The 15,336-nt window shown below is 37.4% G+C and overlaps 1 protein-coding gene across 5 annotated transcripts in view; it reads left to right on the forward strand.

The window, feature by feature from the left end:
* Positions 1 to 15,336, forward strand: part of SETDB2 (SET domain bifurcated histone lysine methyltransferase 2) — a 51,777-nt gene that overhangs the window by 13,590 nt on the left and 22,851 nt on the right. For 4 of the 5 annotated variants that reach the window (XM_031655846.1, XM_021929623.1, XM_021929622.1 and 1 more), the window contains exons 3-6: positions 34 to 159; positions 1,002 to 1,067; positions 3,889 to 3,924; positions 7,645 to 7,741. In XM_031655846.1, the coding sequence (XP_031511706.1) occupies positions 34 to 159; positions 1,002 to 1,067; positions 3,889 to 3,924; positions 7,645 to 7,741 (325 nt within the window). The remainder of the gene's footprint in view (positions 1 to 33; positions 160 to 1,001; positions 1,068 to 3,888; positions 3,925 to 7,644; positions 7,742 to 15,336) is intronic. The other variant, XM_021929621.1, reaches the window with a different exon arrangement.

A 15,336-nucleotide genomic window follows, 5' to 3' on the forward strand; every position in this document is an offset into this window, starting at 1 on the left:
AGCTCTTAGGCTAGTCACTTATTTTAATTTTAGGCGATGCAAAAACTTTCTGGATGGAGCTAGAAGATGATGGAAAAGTGGACTTCATTTTTGAACAAGTACAAAATGTGCTGCAGTCACTGAAACAAAAGATCAAAGATGGGTCTGCCACCAATAAAGGTATGAAGCAATAAAAACTTTGAATATGTTTAATACTAAATATTTCTCTCTGGCAGTATAGTGTCATTCTATTTCTAATATTGCTGTTTGTAAAAGTAGGTGGATATAATTACTTTTGAATAATACCTACTGAATTTCTTTTTATCTCAAACTACTTTTTCTCTTGTTTATCTTTTTTTTAGGGGAATGTTGCAAAAGTAACATTTGACACTTACAGAAAAATATAACAAGGAAAAATTATTCCACATTCAGAGACAACTAGTATTTTCATATGTATGTGTAAAAGTACATATAACTTTATTTTGCCTGCTTTAAACAGAACTTACTCTGCCAGTCTTCTGAAAGCAAAATTTGTGTTCTACATAGGCAGTTAGTTCAGTCATCCAAGTTTTTATTTTTTCTATTTGTTTGTTGTCAACCCTGGTTGGTTATAGAACGTAAGACTTTAAGATGGAATCGTCCTCAATCCATCAGGACATACGGTTTTGAAGCAAATTTTTCTCCAGATTATTTTTAATACTTTCTGGATGTTCTTATGACATTATTATTATGTGTTTATCAAAAAAAATTGGCACTGTTTTTCATTTTAATGTTCCTTCTCAATCCTCCATAAGTCAGATAAATCTAGATTCTAATCCAGTTGTACTACTTCCTAGCTGAATGTCCTGGAATAAATAGCTTAACCTCTGAGCCTCAGTTTCTTTTGTCTCTAATGCAGATAGTACTATTAACCTCTCAGGGAGTAGTGAAGATTAAATGAGATAAAATATGTAAATTGTTCAGCACAGTAGCTGGCACCATGAATAACGGTAATGGTGATGCTGTTTTTCTGTCTTTAACAGAATACATCCAAGCAATGATTCTAGTGAATGAAGCAACTATAATTAACAGTTCAACATCAATAAAGGGTATGTACATCTCTATTCCCAATGTAGAGTATTCTCTGATACTTTCTTGCCATGAAGCAGGATAGCTTTAATAGGTCGGGCTAATTAAAGATAATTTAAAATAAAATCTAACATCCACATTTCTAAGTTACGTAAATCACAGTTTCCTCTGTTAAATGAAAAGTCCTACCCATCTAGAGACAGTAAATGCACATCCAACTAAGCATCCTAGGGAAAGAATTAACAAATGTGTGTCTTCTTTGCGGGGGAAAAATTTCTCTTTTAAAGAGGGCAAATAGAATTGTACCTTTAAATCACTATATATCCGCTTTCTGTGAAGAACAATACTTGAAAGATATATTCTTGTGTAGATAAGATGGTGGGTAAATCTTTTATTTCTAGATTGCTTTTAGACCATCAGTCTTCCAAGCTCTAAATCAGTTTAGAAGGATCAAAGATAATATACTAAAGAAAAACTGTTTCTCTTCTCTCAAAACTTCTGACACCAAATGTGGGTTTTCCATGCCATGCAATTCTCCAGTATTCTGTGGACGCCAATGGATGTTGTGTTCTAAAATTTAATTCAGTTCTGACACTTAGTGCTACCCAGAGTTAGCACAGATCCCACAGATTAAGGGCTCATTCCCACCAACTTGCTCCCATTTCAGACACTGGTCACAATCCCTGGGCCTCTTGTACTTCTGACTGACTTGGCTACAAATCAGAGGTTCCCACAACCCCCTCCTCATATTCCATGATTTGCTATAATGGCTTATAGAACTCACAGAAGCACTTACGATTACCAGTTTATTATAAATGGTATTGTAAAGGATACCAATGAATAGCCAGGTGAAGAGGTACACAGGGCAAAGTCTGGAAGGGCCTGTCTCTGGAAGCTTCTGTCTCTGTGGAGTTTTGGGGTGTACCACCCTCCCAGTATGTGGATGCATTCACCAGTCTGAAAGCTCTCTGAACCCTGTTGTTCGGGGGTTTTGTGGAGGTCTCATTACATAGGCATGATTCAGTCATCAGCCCATTGGTGATTTGCTTAATCTGCCTCTTTCTCTTCCCTGGATATGGGGGTGGAAAGGGTAGGGATGAAAGTGCCAACTCTTTAACCATGCCTTTGTCAGAAGTGCCTTGGTCTTTCTGACAACCAGCCCCCATTCTGAAGCTGTCTAGGGACACCTCACCTCTCAGTAGTCATTAGCATACAAAAGACGCTCTTACCACTACTGGAGATTCCAAGGGTCTCAGAAGTTCTTATGTCAGGAACTGGGGACTAAGACAAATATTAAAACAGAAGATGCTCCTCTCACACCTGTTACTTGAAATTAGAAGGGTTTTAGGAATTATGTCAGAAGCCAGGGCAGAAACCAAATATATATTTCTTATGATGTTACATTTTAACAGGATCAATCACCATTCCATAAATCTTAGTCTATCACACATTTGCTGAAGTTTTGAGGAAGTACAGTATTTACTAGGTTTATATTAATGCTGTTAGATGTTGTCAATAAATTTTAATGATTTTTGTCTTTTATAATTTGGAGTCTTCAGGCTTTTAAATCTCAGAAAATATAGTCTAGCATCACCAGTCTATTTTAAGTAAACCATTTGGTATTCAAAAGTATCCTTAATTTCAGTAGCCATAGCTTTGGAAGAGTAGTTTCTTGAAGAAAACAGTCTTCCTTTCACAGTATCCTTCAGTAACCCTCAGAATTGTAGGGGAGGAAAAATTTTATCTCAGTGGCTGGAGGATAAGGGCTGTAACAAAAGATAGAAGACAGATTAACAGGAGAAGAGACATAAACAAATGTGTTAATTTTTTTTTCTTTTTTTTTGAGACGAGGTCTTGCTCTCTCACCCAGGCTGGAGTACAGTGGTGGTATCTCGGCTCACTGCAACCACCGCCTCCTGGGTTCAAGCAATTCTCCTGCCTCAGCCTCCCAAGTAGCTGGGACAACAGGCTCATACCGCCACAGCTGGCTAATTTTTTTGTGTGTTTTAGTAGAGACAGGGTTTCACCATGTTGCCTAGACTGGTTGCGAACTCCTGAGCTCAGGCAAACTGCTTGCCTTGGCCTCCCAAAGTGTTGGAATTACAGGCATGAGCTACTGCGCCTGGCCAACTTTTAATTTTATATGCGGGAATTAGGAGGACCAGAGAGATCTTAGGGTGAATACAGGAGGATCTTTATTGAGTGCACTCAGACCCAGCAGACTTAACATACAAAAACTGGGCCCAGAACAAAGACAGCAGTTGACTTTTATATACAAGGGGGTGGGCTAGCCAGAAACAAGCTTACAATGGCACGAAGCGTAGTGGCGCGAAAGCAATGATACAGAGGCAGAACAAAGATAGTTAATCAAATTGTGACAGGTTCATGACTCAGGATTACACATGACCATTGCTCTGCAGCCCAGATGTCTGTTATCTAGGTTTTTCTCTAGTGCCTAGCACAGCTTATTCCATGACCTTCACTATGGTGCCCAGGTGGCTGTAACTCAGGCCTGCTCAGAAAGCTCATGACCTTCACTCCACTGTTTAGATAAAACAGAATACTTGAAGTTACTAGTTACAGAGAACAGGAATCTATACACTCATACCATAAGAGAAAGGAAAATTTGTTTTTCTCCTCCCTATGTTGAGGGAGTGCTGGGAGAGTCCCAGAGCACATTTCTTTGTGTCCTGGCTTCTTAGATAGTATTATCAAGACCTTTTCTGGGTCTGGGCTGTGCCTGTTGCTGCCTCTGGGATAAGTCGTCCTAAAATGGGAAAGCTTATTTCTCTTTCTTTTTAATTTTATTTTTCTTTCTTTCTTTAATTTCCTGCCTCACAGGAGCATCACAGAAAGAAGTGAATACCCAAAGCACTGGTGAGATTTGAGAGCACATTATACCACCCTAATAGGTGAAAAGGAGGGGCAGAGGAGCACTTCTGGAAGAACACATGACTTCAAAGATAAATGGGCCCTACAAGAATAAGTGGGAGATTTGTAAGAGTGTCTGAGTATAGTACTGACTGCCTCTGTTCTCCCTGATAAGATGAAATCATTCCTGGTTGATGAAACTTCTGGGAGGAGATTTATGACAATTGAGTTCCTTTTTGAGAGGATCTATTTTTAGACAGATAAGGGAACTCCAGAGAAAGCCTTTTCCTATATTTGTTCATTCTCAGATGTCTTCAATTCAAAATAATTTTTATGCTACTATATCTCATCTGGACAATCCTTAACGAATTATATTTAGTTTTGCAAGGGAGAGGCTTTTAACCTCACTTGTTACCAAGAAAAATGGTAACAACTAATTCTAAAGATTTCTTTTCATTCTGAAGAAACTTTTTTCCACAAAAAGTCAGTTGGTTTTTGTTTGGGGTCTTTTAAGAAAATAATTTTATCATAGAAATGCTGAATATTATAATTTCGTATTTTTATATAGTTTGTCCCTCTGAGATGTAACAAATGCATCAAGATAAGAGTATATTTATTTGCTAGTGGTGAAGTGTTTTTAAGTAAACAGTTGGGGAGAGTTATGTAATTGACATTGTTGGCAAATGTAAGGATTGAAAACCTTTGGTAATAAAGTTTCATGTGGGCTGGATGCAGTGGCTCAGGCCTGTAATCCAAGCACTTTAGGAGGCCGAGGTGGGAGGATCACTTTGGCTCAGGAGTTTGAGACCAACCTGGGCAACACAATGAGACCTCATCTCTACAGATAATAAAAAAAAAAAAATTAGCTGGCTGTGGTGATATGTATGTGTGGTCCTAGGTACTCAAGAGGCTGCGATAGGAGGATCGCTTGAGCCCAGGAAATCAAATCTGCAGTGAGCTGGGATCACACTACTGCATTCCAGCCTTCCACCCTAGGCAAAAGAGTGAGACCCTGTCTTTTTAAAAAAAAAAAAAAAAGTTTCATGCTAGCATTTATTTTAAAAAGAATGTTGAGAATGAGAGAAACAAAAGAACTTTGTGTTGAGGTCAAAACAAGCTGTCCTGGATCCAACCTACACTCCCCAGGCTGTCATCGAACTGCTAATTATGTTTATTTTTCTTGATGATGTGTAACTGTCAATATTTCCTCTGTCTCCATATGAAGGATTGGATAGTATTTTCTTGAGAGAAATTATTTACCTTTCCTCTTTTATCTAATGACTAAATCTCCATGTTTTTGAGTAAATCCTATTTCCAACTATGCTTATATACATTTATTTTGCTCATATTTGTTAATACAGGTTTATGTAACTCATGAAAATAAATTAGCTGGAGGAAAAGTCAAACTCTTAATTCGTAAAATTGATTTCTAATCAGTTACAGCTGTGAACCTAAAATAATCAAAAGGGTCAGAATCTAATTTTTTTTTTTTTTTTGAGATGAAGTCTTGTACTTGTCCTCCAGGCTGGAGTGCAGTGGCACAATCTTGGCTCACTGCAACCTTCGCCTCCCGGGTTCAAGCGATTCTCCTGCCTCAGCCTCCTGAGTAGCTGGGATTACAGGCACCTGCCACCACACCAGGCTAATTTTTGTATTTTTAGTGGAGACAGAGTTTCACCATGTTGGCCAGGCTGGTCTCGAACTCCTGACCTCAGGTGATCCGCCCGCCTCAGCTTCCCAAAGTGCTGAGATTACAAGTGTGAACCACCATGCCCAGCCCAGAATCTAATTTTGAGAGAGTTTATTCAGGTGCAAAGCGTAAGGGTAGCCATCTGCGGACTGGTACTATACCAAAGAATGGTGATAAATGCTTCTGGTGTGGGGAGAAATGAGGATTATTTATATAGGCAAAACAGAGGTGTTGAACAGGATTACCGCATTTTTGTGCAAAGGATAACATACAGATATTTGATTGGCTACTTTTGATTACACTCTAAGCGGGTTGGCCAACATGCTGTTGTAAACAGGTAACGGTCACAAGGGTCTCTTTCTTCATATCATTTAGACTAAGTCTGAATAAAGAATAGGGAATCTTAGCTAGGCATGGTGTCTCAGGCTTGTAATCCCAGAACTTTGGAAGGCTGAGGTGGCAGGATCACTTGAGTCCAGGAGTTCAAGACCAGGCAACATAGTGAGAGTCTACCTCTACAAAACAATTTTAAAAATTAGTCGGGTGTGGAGTTGCCCATGATCACATCAATGTACTCCAGCTTGGGTGACAGAGCAAGACCTTGTGTCTTTAAAAAAAAAAAAAAAGAATAGGGAGTCTAGTTAATGTGTAACATCTCAACACAGAAGTCAGAAAGCAATGATCATGCACCAAAGAAAAAAATAATCATGTTACATGAGTCATCTTTCAGGGCTTAACTTTTCCCTTTGGCATAATAAATTTGGAAGGTCCTAAATTTTTATTTTATTTTTACATAGCTCTCTTCAACTATCAAATTTTTATTTATTCATTTATTTTAGAGATGGGGTCTTTCTCTGTCGCTCAGGCTGGAGTGCAGTGGTGCAAGTATAGCTCACTGCAGCCTACAACTCCTGGGCTTAAGCAGTGCTCCCACCTCAGTTCCCAAATAGCTAGAACTACGGGCATGCACCACCATGCCTGGCTAACTTTTTTCTTTTTTTTTTTTTTTTCTTGTAGAGACAGGGCCTTGTTCTGTTGCTCAGGGGGCCCTTGAACTCCTGGCCTCAAGTAATCCTCCCATTCATCCTTCCAAAGTGCTGGGATTATAGGCATGAACCTTGTGCTTGGCTCAGCTATCAGATTTTAAACCTTTCTTTACTTGGAAAATTAAAGACAGATATTTTTCAGTTAGCCACGGAGCAACCTTGAAATACAATATCCTTTTATTAAATTTTTTTTGAGGGGGAAAGTAAGTTATAATTTTTTTATTAGAAAATAAATATAGTGGGCCAGGCACAGTGGCTCATGCCTGTAATGCCAGCCCTTTGGGAGGCCCAGGTGGGCAGATCACTTAGGAGTTCAAGATCAGCTTGACCAACATGATAAAACCCTGTCTCTACTGAAACTACAAAAATTAGCTGGGTTTGGTTTTGCACGCCTGTAATGCCAACTACTGGAGAGGCTGAGGCAGGAGAATCATTTGAACCTAGAAGGTGAAGGGTGCAGTGAGCCAAGATCACACCACTGCCTTCCACCCTGGGCAACAGAGTGAATGAGACTCTGTCTCAAAAAAAAGAAGAAATGTGAAAACTAGATCAAAAGAGATACCCAGATACTTCATCCCCTCGCCAAAGTAGTTGTAGAGCAATAGGAAAACAAAAGGTACATAAATTTTTCATTTTCTGACTTTTATAGAGCCTTTAAGAATTATGTGATTTCTCTATAAAATGCATGCAGAAGCAGGGATACTCAATGTCCACCTTAAAGATTGGTTAAGCTTCAAATCAAGTTCAGGCCAAACTAGAGTTTCTACAGTAGAAATGTTTTCTGTCCTCAGTGTTTTATCCTATTTTATTAATATTTTTGAAAATACTGACATTTAATCTTTTGCCTCAATCTTGAAACCTTAATATGTTTGCATATTTTAGGGATCCATATGGGCAGACTCTAGTCAATGAACATATTACTTGGATACTTATAGCAAATGGTTTTTAACTTGGTATATTTGTTGCTCACATTTGTATTTTTTTGTGTAGAACATATGCCTGTGACTCAGAAGGAACAGGAAAACCAATCCAATGCATTTCCCTCTACATCATATGGAAACTCCTTTCCAGAAGACTGTACATTTCTGTATGTATATAAATTCTTTGTTATTAATGCTTTTGCTCCTACAGATTTCTTCTTTATAAATCACTTGACATTAGAATAGATGAGATATACAAAAAAAAATTTTTCCCATTAAAGCTTTAAAAGTTGTATATTTTAGTATTTTATGTAGGATAGAATTTCATGAGTCTCTGAATAGGTTATTTAATACTCCTAGTTAAGTCTTTTTATAAAGTTTAGCTTAAGATGTCTTTGTGTAATTTATTAATACACTGAAATCTACCAAGTAGTGTGTTTTTTTTGTTGTTTTGTTTTTTGTTTTAGTGCTTAGATTATACCGGAGAATTTACAAATGTCAAAGTGTTTCTTTCAGTATCAGTTGAGTTTTCACAATGCATAACAGCTCTGAAGTAGTATCAAAAAGTTTATGTATAGACTATGGGTCTGTGTCTATATTCTATAAGCTTATGAATAGACTAAATTTTTCTGACCTTTCCTTTCTCATTTTATCATTACATTGAGTAAAGATTCTTTGGCATAAAGGAGAATTGCAGAAGAGTGAATCTGATACTCTGCCATGTAGTCTTTATTTTTAGTAGATAATACCTGGGCCTAACCCTTCAAGTACTAATTACAGAGAAGTTTCTGAAAGTTCTCTAGAGTAAAGAACATAGTTTCAAAACACAAAAAAAAGTATCTTTAGAAAGAAACTTCTTTGTTACCCTAATTTCATTTGTTCTTTCTGCTCAATATTAAATTGACTAAAAAAAACCTCAATATATAATTCTTTTTTTGATTTCGTGTCTGTGAGAGTTGTAGATAGACACTGTTTTATATGATTTGGATTTACAAATACTAGAGATGTCATTGCAGTTTGAGTGGGTCTCAAAAGGCCCATAAAATTATTTTAAAATGCTCTAAAGCTAAGTTTACACTTTAGCTCCTTAATTGGCCATTTCAGTAGCTCACAAAACAGTTTTTTTCCTAGAAATTCTGACCTTTGAATATACAGTGTAAAATTTCATAAGTTTTTAAGAACAAATTCACTGAGTCTAAATCACTAAAATATAAAGTTCTTTTTCATGCAAATTACCACCAAACAAGCTCTCTACCAAACAGTTATCTATGTATTTAGACATTATATTTTAAACTTAAATGCAGGAGTGGTTTATTCCTGTGAAGTATCATTTTTTTGGTTTAAATTCATTATACCAGCTTACCAGAATCTTTTTGAATTTTGGAGTATTTTTTGTCCCTTTTAGCTTATCATCTTGTACAAATAAATAAGCTTTCTAATATTCATTATGGTCACCGAAAACAATATTGACCAGGACATGACCAGAGATAAAAACCTGTGGTTGGCTCACTACTAGACACTGTTTCTATTATGCTTCAGAAAGAACTCTTTAAGCAACTGTGAATTTACTTCTACTGTTGTCCCGCCTACACTTCTCACTTACAAGGTGGTCATGAAAAATCAAGGTTCACTGCCGTAGCATTCTGTGGCATTGCCAGACATTATTCAGACTTATTGAAAACTTTGTCAAAAAAGAAAATTCAGTTAATTTTGATTTTTCTCACCTACTTGTTGACTCAGTACCTAGTCTTGGCCTTTTAAATTCCAAATATTTAGAAGTCACACACTTGATGCCTTTTTCTGGAAATTTTTAAGAGACCAATGTTAAGCTAACCTTTCTATATTTTCTGTAACCTGTCCTCCTTCCCTTTTTAAAAATCAGGGCAGTGAGAACTTGAGGATAAGTGGTCACAGAAAAAATCAGGGCAGTACTGTTTTATTTTTAATTTTTCTGTATTTGAAGTTTTTTTCCCCAGACCTTGAGATTTAATTTGTGGAGTCTTCTATATGCTTAAATAAACTTGAGTTCTAGTACCCTCTCTTTAACTGTCACAGACTTCCGTTTCTTTTTATTTTTTTGTTGTTTCCAACTTGAGAGCCATACTTACAGATGGAAAAGACAAACGCAGAATTGTTTTTGAGAAACTCTTCCTTCTCTTTGTTATCAGTTAACGTTATCTTTCTCCTAACAGATTATTTTCTTGTTCTGAGCATAACTTTAGTTGTTTTTTGTTGTTGTTGTTGTTGTTGTTGTTGTTATTTTATTAGCATTTTTGGAAACCTCGGTTCTTACTAGGCTTTGTGATACTTTTCTTACCGGTTCATACCAATGTTTCGTATTCATAATTAACTGTCTTCTTTTGTATGTATACTTGTAAAAATCCGAGCTGCCCAGAAAAATTGAGTTGGTTTCTTTAACTGTTTTCCCATCTCTTTAGGACTGTTTGTGATTATATAATCAGAATTTCATTTCCTTAAGAATCTCCCATCTCTCTTGTACTGTATTGACACTCAGAGGCTTTTTTTTTTGAGATTATATCTAACTTTGAGTTGAGCTTTCTGAGATCCTTTCAGATGAAGGTACATGTCTTATTAGGCTTAGGATTTTCTTCCTTTGCTATTAAGAATTCCAAGGAAGCGTTTCATTTTTGACCGGAATTATGTTTAAATAATTCCTTTGATATTTCCTCTGCAGGCCAGAAGTTTATTGCTTATTTTACTTTCAGTACTTAAACCCTCTTAGCAGGCCAGTGGTCACATAGGCTGCCTGGTAAACTAAATGGTCAATAACTTAAGCCAGGGATTCTCAGCCCCGGCTAAACTGCTCAAGATTAGGCTGAGCATGGTGGCTCACACCAGTAATCCCAGCACTTAGGGAGGCTGAGGCAGGAGGACCAGTTGAGCCCAAAAATTCAAGACTAGCCGGGCAACATGGCAAAACCCCATCTCTACAAAAAAAATAACAAAAATTAGCTGGGAGTAGTGGCACATGCCTATGGTCCCAGCTACTTGGGAGGCTGAGGTGTATCACCTAAGTCTGGAAGGTCAAGGCTGCAGTGAGCCATGATCACGCCTCCACGCTCTAGCTTGGGTAACAAAGTGAGACCCTATTTCACAAAAAAGATTACACAAACTATCAATGGCAAACCCCAGGATGAAATCTTGGGTCTAATAGGACACAGGCTTCAGTTTTTTGTGGGGTTTTTTCTTTTCTTTCTTTTCTTTTTTCTTTTTTTTTTTTTTTTGAGACAGCAGAGTCTCACTTTGTCTCGCTGGGTGGACTGCAGTGGCATATAGTCACAACTCACTGTAGCCTTGACCCCCTAAGCTCAAGCGATTCTTCCACCTCAGACTCTCAAGTAGCTGGGACTACAGGTGCATACCACCACACCTGGCTAATTTTTAACTTTTTTTTTTTTTTTGTAGCGATGTGATCTCGCTGTGTTGCCCAGGCAGGTCGTGAACTCCTGGTCTCAAGCAATCCTCCCTCCTCAGCTCCCAAAGTGCTGGGATTACAGGCATGAGCCACCCCACCATGCCCAGTCAGTATTTTATTCTTGAGTTGAACTGAATTTCTACTCCATATAAGTGAGTTATGACATAGGTAAATGTAAAAATTAAAAAATAATAATTAAAAAGATATCCTTTTTATACTTATGTGATTTTAGAAGTCTGAATTCCTTCTTTTTTTTTGGTCAAGTGTAAACTTTGGTTTGTCAGGAGTACACACCTATTCAAGCTAGCTTAAGTAGTGGACTTTATTAGAAGTGTATGAGGCGTGCAGCTGTGGTTAGCATACTGGGTGATATTGGGCTTGCACCACTACTTAAAGACACAGGTGTAAATTTAAGCCATTATGTGGCTTTTTACATGACATGCACACAAACCCAAAAGATTATTTAAAAAAAAAACAAGCACACACATGTACCTAGACATACATACACACATACATGTAAGTAAAATAGGTCTTGAAGAACAGAAAATGTAACACAGCAGGCCATGTGAACACTAAAATAGGAACTCAAAAGTCAGTACCTAAGGTCCGGGTTGACACAGTCTCAACTCTACTTATATCTGTTACCAGTAGGTTTCTTCTCTTCCCACATGACCAAACATAGCTGCTCCAGCTGAACTCTAACCTTCTAGTGCAAATGTTACCTCATGAGACATATATACATATATATATAATTTTTTTTTTTTTTTAATAGAGACAGGGTCTAGTCATGTTGCCCAGGCTGGTCTTGATCTCCTGGGCTCAATGAATCCTCCTGCCTCGGCCTCCCACAGTGCTGGGATTACAGGTGTGAGCTACCACACCCAACCATTTTTTAAAATATCTTAATTTAAATTCTTGAAAGAGACTGTATAAAAAGCCTAGTATATATACAAGACCCAACATCTTTAAGTACACTGAAATTAATATACCTGCCTTTCAGAAGAGAATGACCAAAGAAGGGACTGAGCAAAATAACAAATTTACCTACTGCATTCTTTAGATGAATACAGTTTACATTCTTGTTTTAAAATATGCCCCCTTAATGGTCATAGAGGATAGAATGACTTCTTACTTTAGCCTTGCCAAAAGCTAGATAATCATTTGGCAACCTCTAAGCCTTGCTCCACTTTGATGTTCAGGGTGACTAACGACACCTGAATTTACCTCTAGCACTTTTAATCAATAACTAGATTTACAATACTCTACATAGAATTGGTTTTGTTTATTTCTGGTTTTTTTTTTTTTTTTGAGTAATGTATCTTCACACCTAAATGAAGTTAACCCTCCTCTCCATAAAATTGGGATGAAATTAGGTTACTTTATACTTAAGACTTGTAAGTTGGGTTTTTTTTTCTTCTATTTAGTAAAATGAAGCAAAGATAAGAAAAATCTTTTCTAAGGTTCATTTTTTTATGTTTTTAGGTTCATTTTTATGTTTTATTTTTATGTTTTTCTCCTTTTCTGTTTTTTTTTTTCTCATCTCCTTCCACTCCTCCCTAACTCTTCTTAAATGTAAAACATGTATTTCTCTGTGTTAATTGCTCAGTAACTAGAGTCTTGTATCTCCCAGTTTTTCTTTATTAGTCATAAGAAGAATACTTTTAAGCTAGTTTGACTTTCTTGAAATGTAAATTCCAAATTACAAGTTTTACCAGCATATTTACTGTTACAAATTTTAGTCCTAAGTAGTTCTAATACAGCTCCAAGTAGTGGCTAACTTGGAGTTGTATTTGTTGTGTCATATGAGGAAATTATGTAAAGGACATTAAACTACTATTCAAATATTTGTTGTTATTTAAGAACTAAAGATAACCCAGATACTTTCTCTCTCACATATATCCTGAATTAATCCCTTCATTATTCCAAGAAAAATTTGAGTCATCTACATTAATATTTAATGTTCCCCTTCCTCCAAAGAGCAAAACAGGAACCAAAAATTTCATACCTGAGGCCAGGCGTGGTGACTCATGCTTGTAATCCTATACTTTGGGAGGCCAAGGCAGGCAGATTGCTTGAGCTCAGGAGTTTGAGGCCAGCCTGGGCAACATGGTGAGACCCCATCTCTACCAAAAATGCAAAAAATTAGCTGGGCATCGTGACGCATGCCCATGGTCCCAGCTACTCTAGAGGCTGAGGTGGGAGGATTGCATGAGCCCAGGAGGCAGAGGTTGTGGGGAACCAAGATTGCACCACTACACTCCAGCCTGGGTGACAGAGTGAGACCCTGTCTCCAAAAAAAGAAAAAAAAAAAAAAATTCATAGGCGAAATGGGGAACTCAAATGACATTTACAGAATAATATACTACAGAATCCAATTTGAAACATATTTATTTGGTTAAGTCAAATTGAAAAGGACAACAGAACAGTTTACTATCTCTATAAATCTCTTAAGTGTATAAGTAACTTGAGAGTGAGTAACTTATGTCAAAACCAAGAACAGGGCCATGAGAGCCTAAGGAATGAATTCTGAATGAAAGAAAATAGGGCGGTTTATCTCAGATAGACAAATAAATAGAATATCCGGAGTTCAGATTATACTATAATTCCTTATAAGAAGAAGTGGTAAGAAGGAACTTGACACTTAATAATAGGGAACAAGTAGTTTCCAGGTACCACCTTTGAAAAACAAGAAGATATTGGATACTAAAATAAATCAAGGACCAGGCATGGTGGCTCACACCTGTAATCCCAGCACTTTGGGAGGCCGAGGCAGGTGGATTACTTGAGGTCAGGAGTTCGAGACCAGCCTGGCCCACATGGTAAAACCCTGTCTCTACTAAAAATACAAAAATTAGCTGGTTGTTGGAGTGGTCATCTGTAATCCCGGCTACTTGGGAGGCTGAGGCAGGAGAATCGCTTAAACCCGGGAGGTAGAGGTTGCAGTGAGCCGAGATCACGCCACTGCACTCCAGCTTAGGCAACAGAGTAAGACTCCATCTCAAAAAAAAAAAAAAAAGAATAAATGAAATAAAATAAATCAAGGAGTAAAAATAATTACTAAATTGGATTAGGCTAAAGAAGATAGAAATTAAATGGAAAAGAAAAACAAAAGGTGAGTTATAGAATATATTTCTTACTATGTTATGTCCTTTCCAACATTATTCAAAAGCACTAGATAAATTGAAATTATTTAGGGAAACATAACCTTACCTTCCCCTACCCCCTCATTTTAATGCATTAGGCATTAGTACATTGTAGTCCATGGATAGTGATGGATTTACAGTAATCATTTCGCTGTGTTCTCACCATTTTTTTTTACTATCTTTTCAAGAAATTTAAAAGATAGAGTGTATATATAAAGGAATATAACTCACACCATCCAGAATTTACAGCTATTAATGTTCCATTGTATGTACTTCCCGTCTCTCTTTTATTTTTTATTTTTTTTGGAGATGGAGTCGTCGTTCTGTCACCCAAGCTGGAATGCAGTGGTGTGATCTCGGCTCACTGCATCCTCTGCCTCCCGGGTTCAAGCACTTCTCCTGCATCAGCCTCCAGAGTAGCTGGGACTACAGGTGCACACCACCACGCCTATCTAATTTTCTGTATTTTAGTAGAGATGAGGTTTCACCGTGTTGCCCAAGCTGGTCTTGAACTCCTGAGCTCAGGCATTCCGCCTGCCTCAGCCTCCCAAAGTGCTAGGATTACAGGCATGAGCCACTGTACCTGGCCCCGGTCTCTTTGTAAAAAAGAAAATAAAACATTATAGTATCTTTGAATTATCTTCAACCTCCCAGCATAACAGGTTTCTTTGCCCTGTCTACCTTTCTAGGAGCAATCACTATCATCAATTTTTTAAAAATTTATAATTGACACAAAATTGTACATATTTATGGCAAACATTCAATGCAGGTATACATTATGGTATGATCAAATCAGGATAATTACCATATCACTATAAACATTTATCATTTCTTTGTAGTGACAACGCTCAAACTCTTCTAGCTATCTTGGAAAAAACACACTGTTATTTGCTATAGTCTCCCTACTATGTAATAGAAGACCAGAATTCATTCTTCCTGTCTCCTTTTTATCTTTTATTTTTCTAGAGACAGAGTATCACTCTGTCACCCAGGCTGGAGTTCAGTGGCACTATCATAGCTCCCTGTAACCTTGAACTCCTGTCACAATCTTCCCACCTCAGCCTTTCCAGTAGCTAAGACTACAGGCACACGCCATCATGCCAGACTTCTTATTATTTTTTTTTTTTTTCACTTTTTGTAGAGACAGGAGCTTGCCATATTGCCTGGGCTGGTCTCGAACTCG

This window comes from Papio anubis, chromosome 15 (genome assembly GCF_008728515.1).
Source record: "Papio anubis isolate 15944 chromosome 15, Panubis1.0, whole genome shotgun sequence".
Taxonomy (NCBI): domain Eukaryota; kingdom Metazoa; phylum Chordata; class Mammalia; order Primates; family Cercopithecidae; genus Papio; species Papio anubis.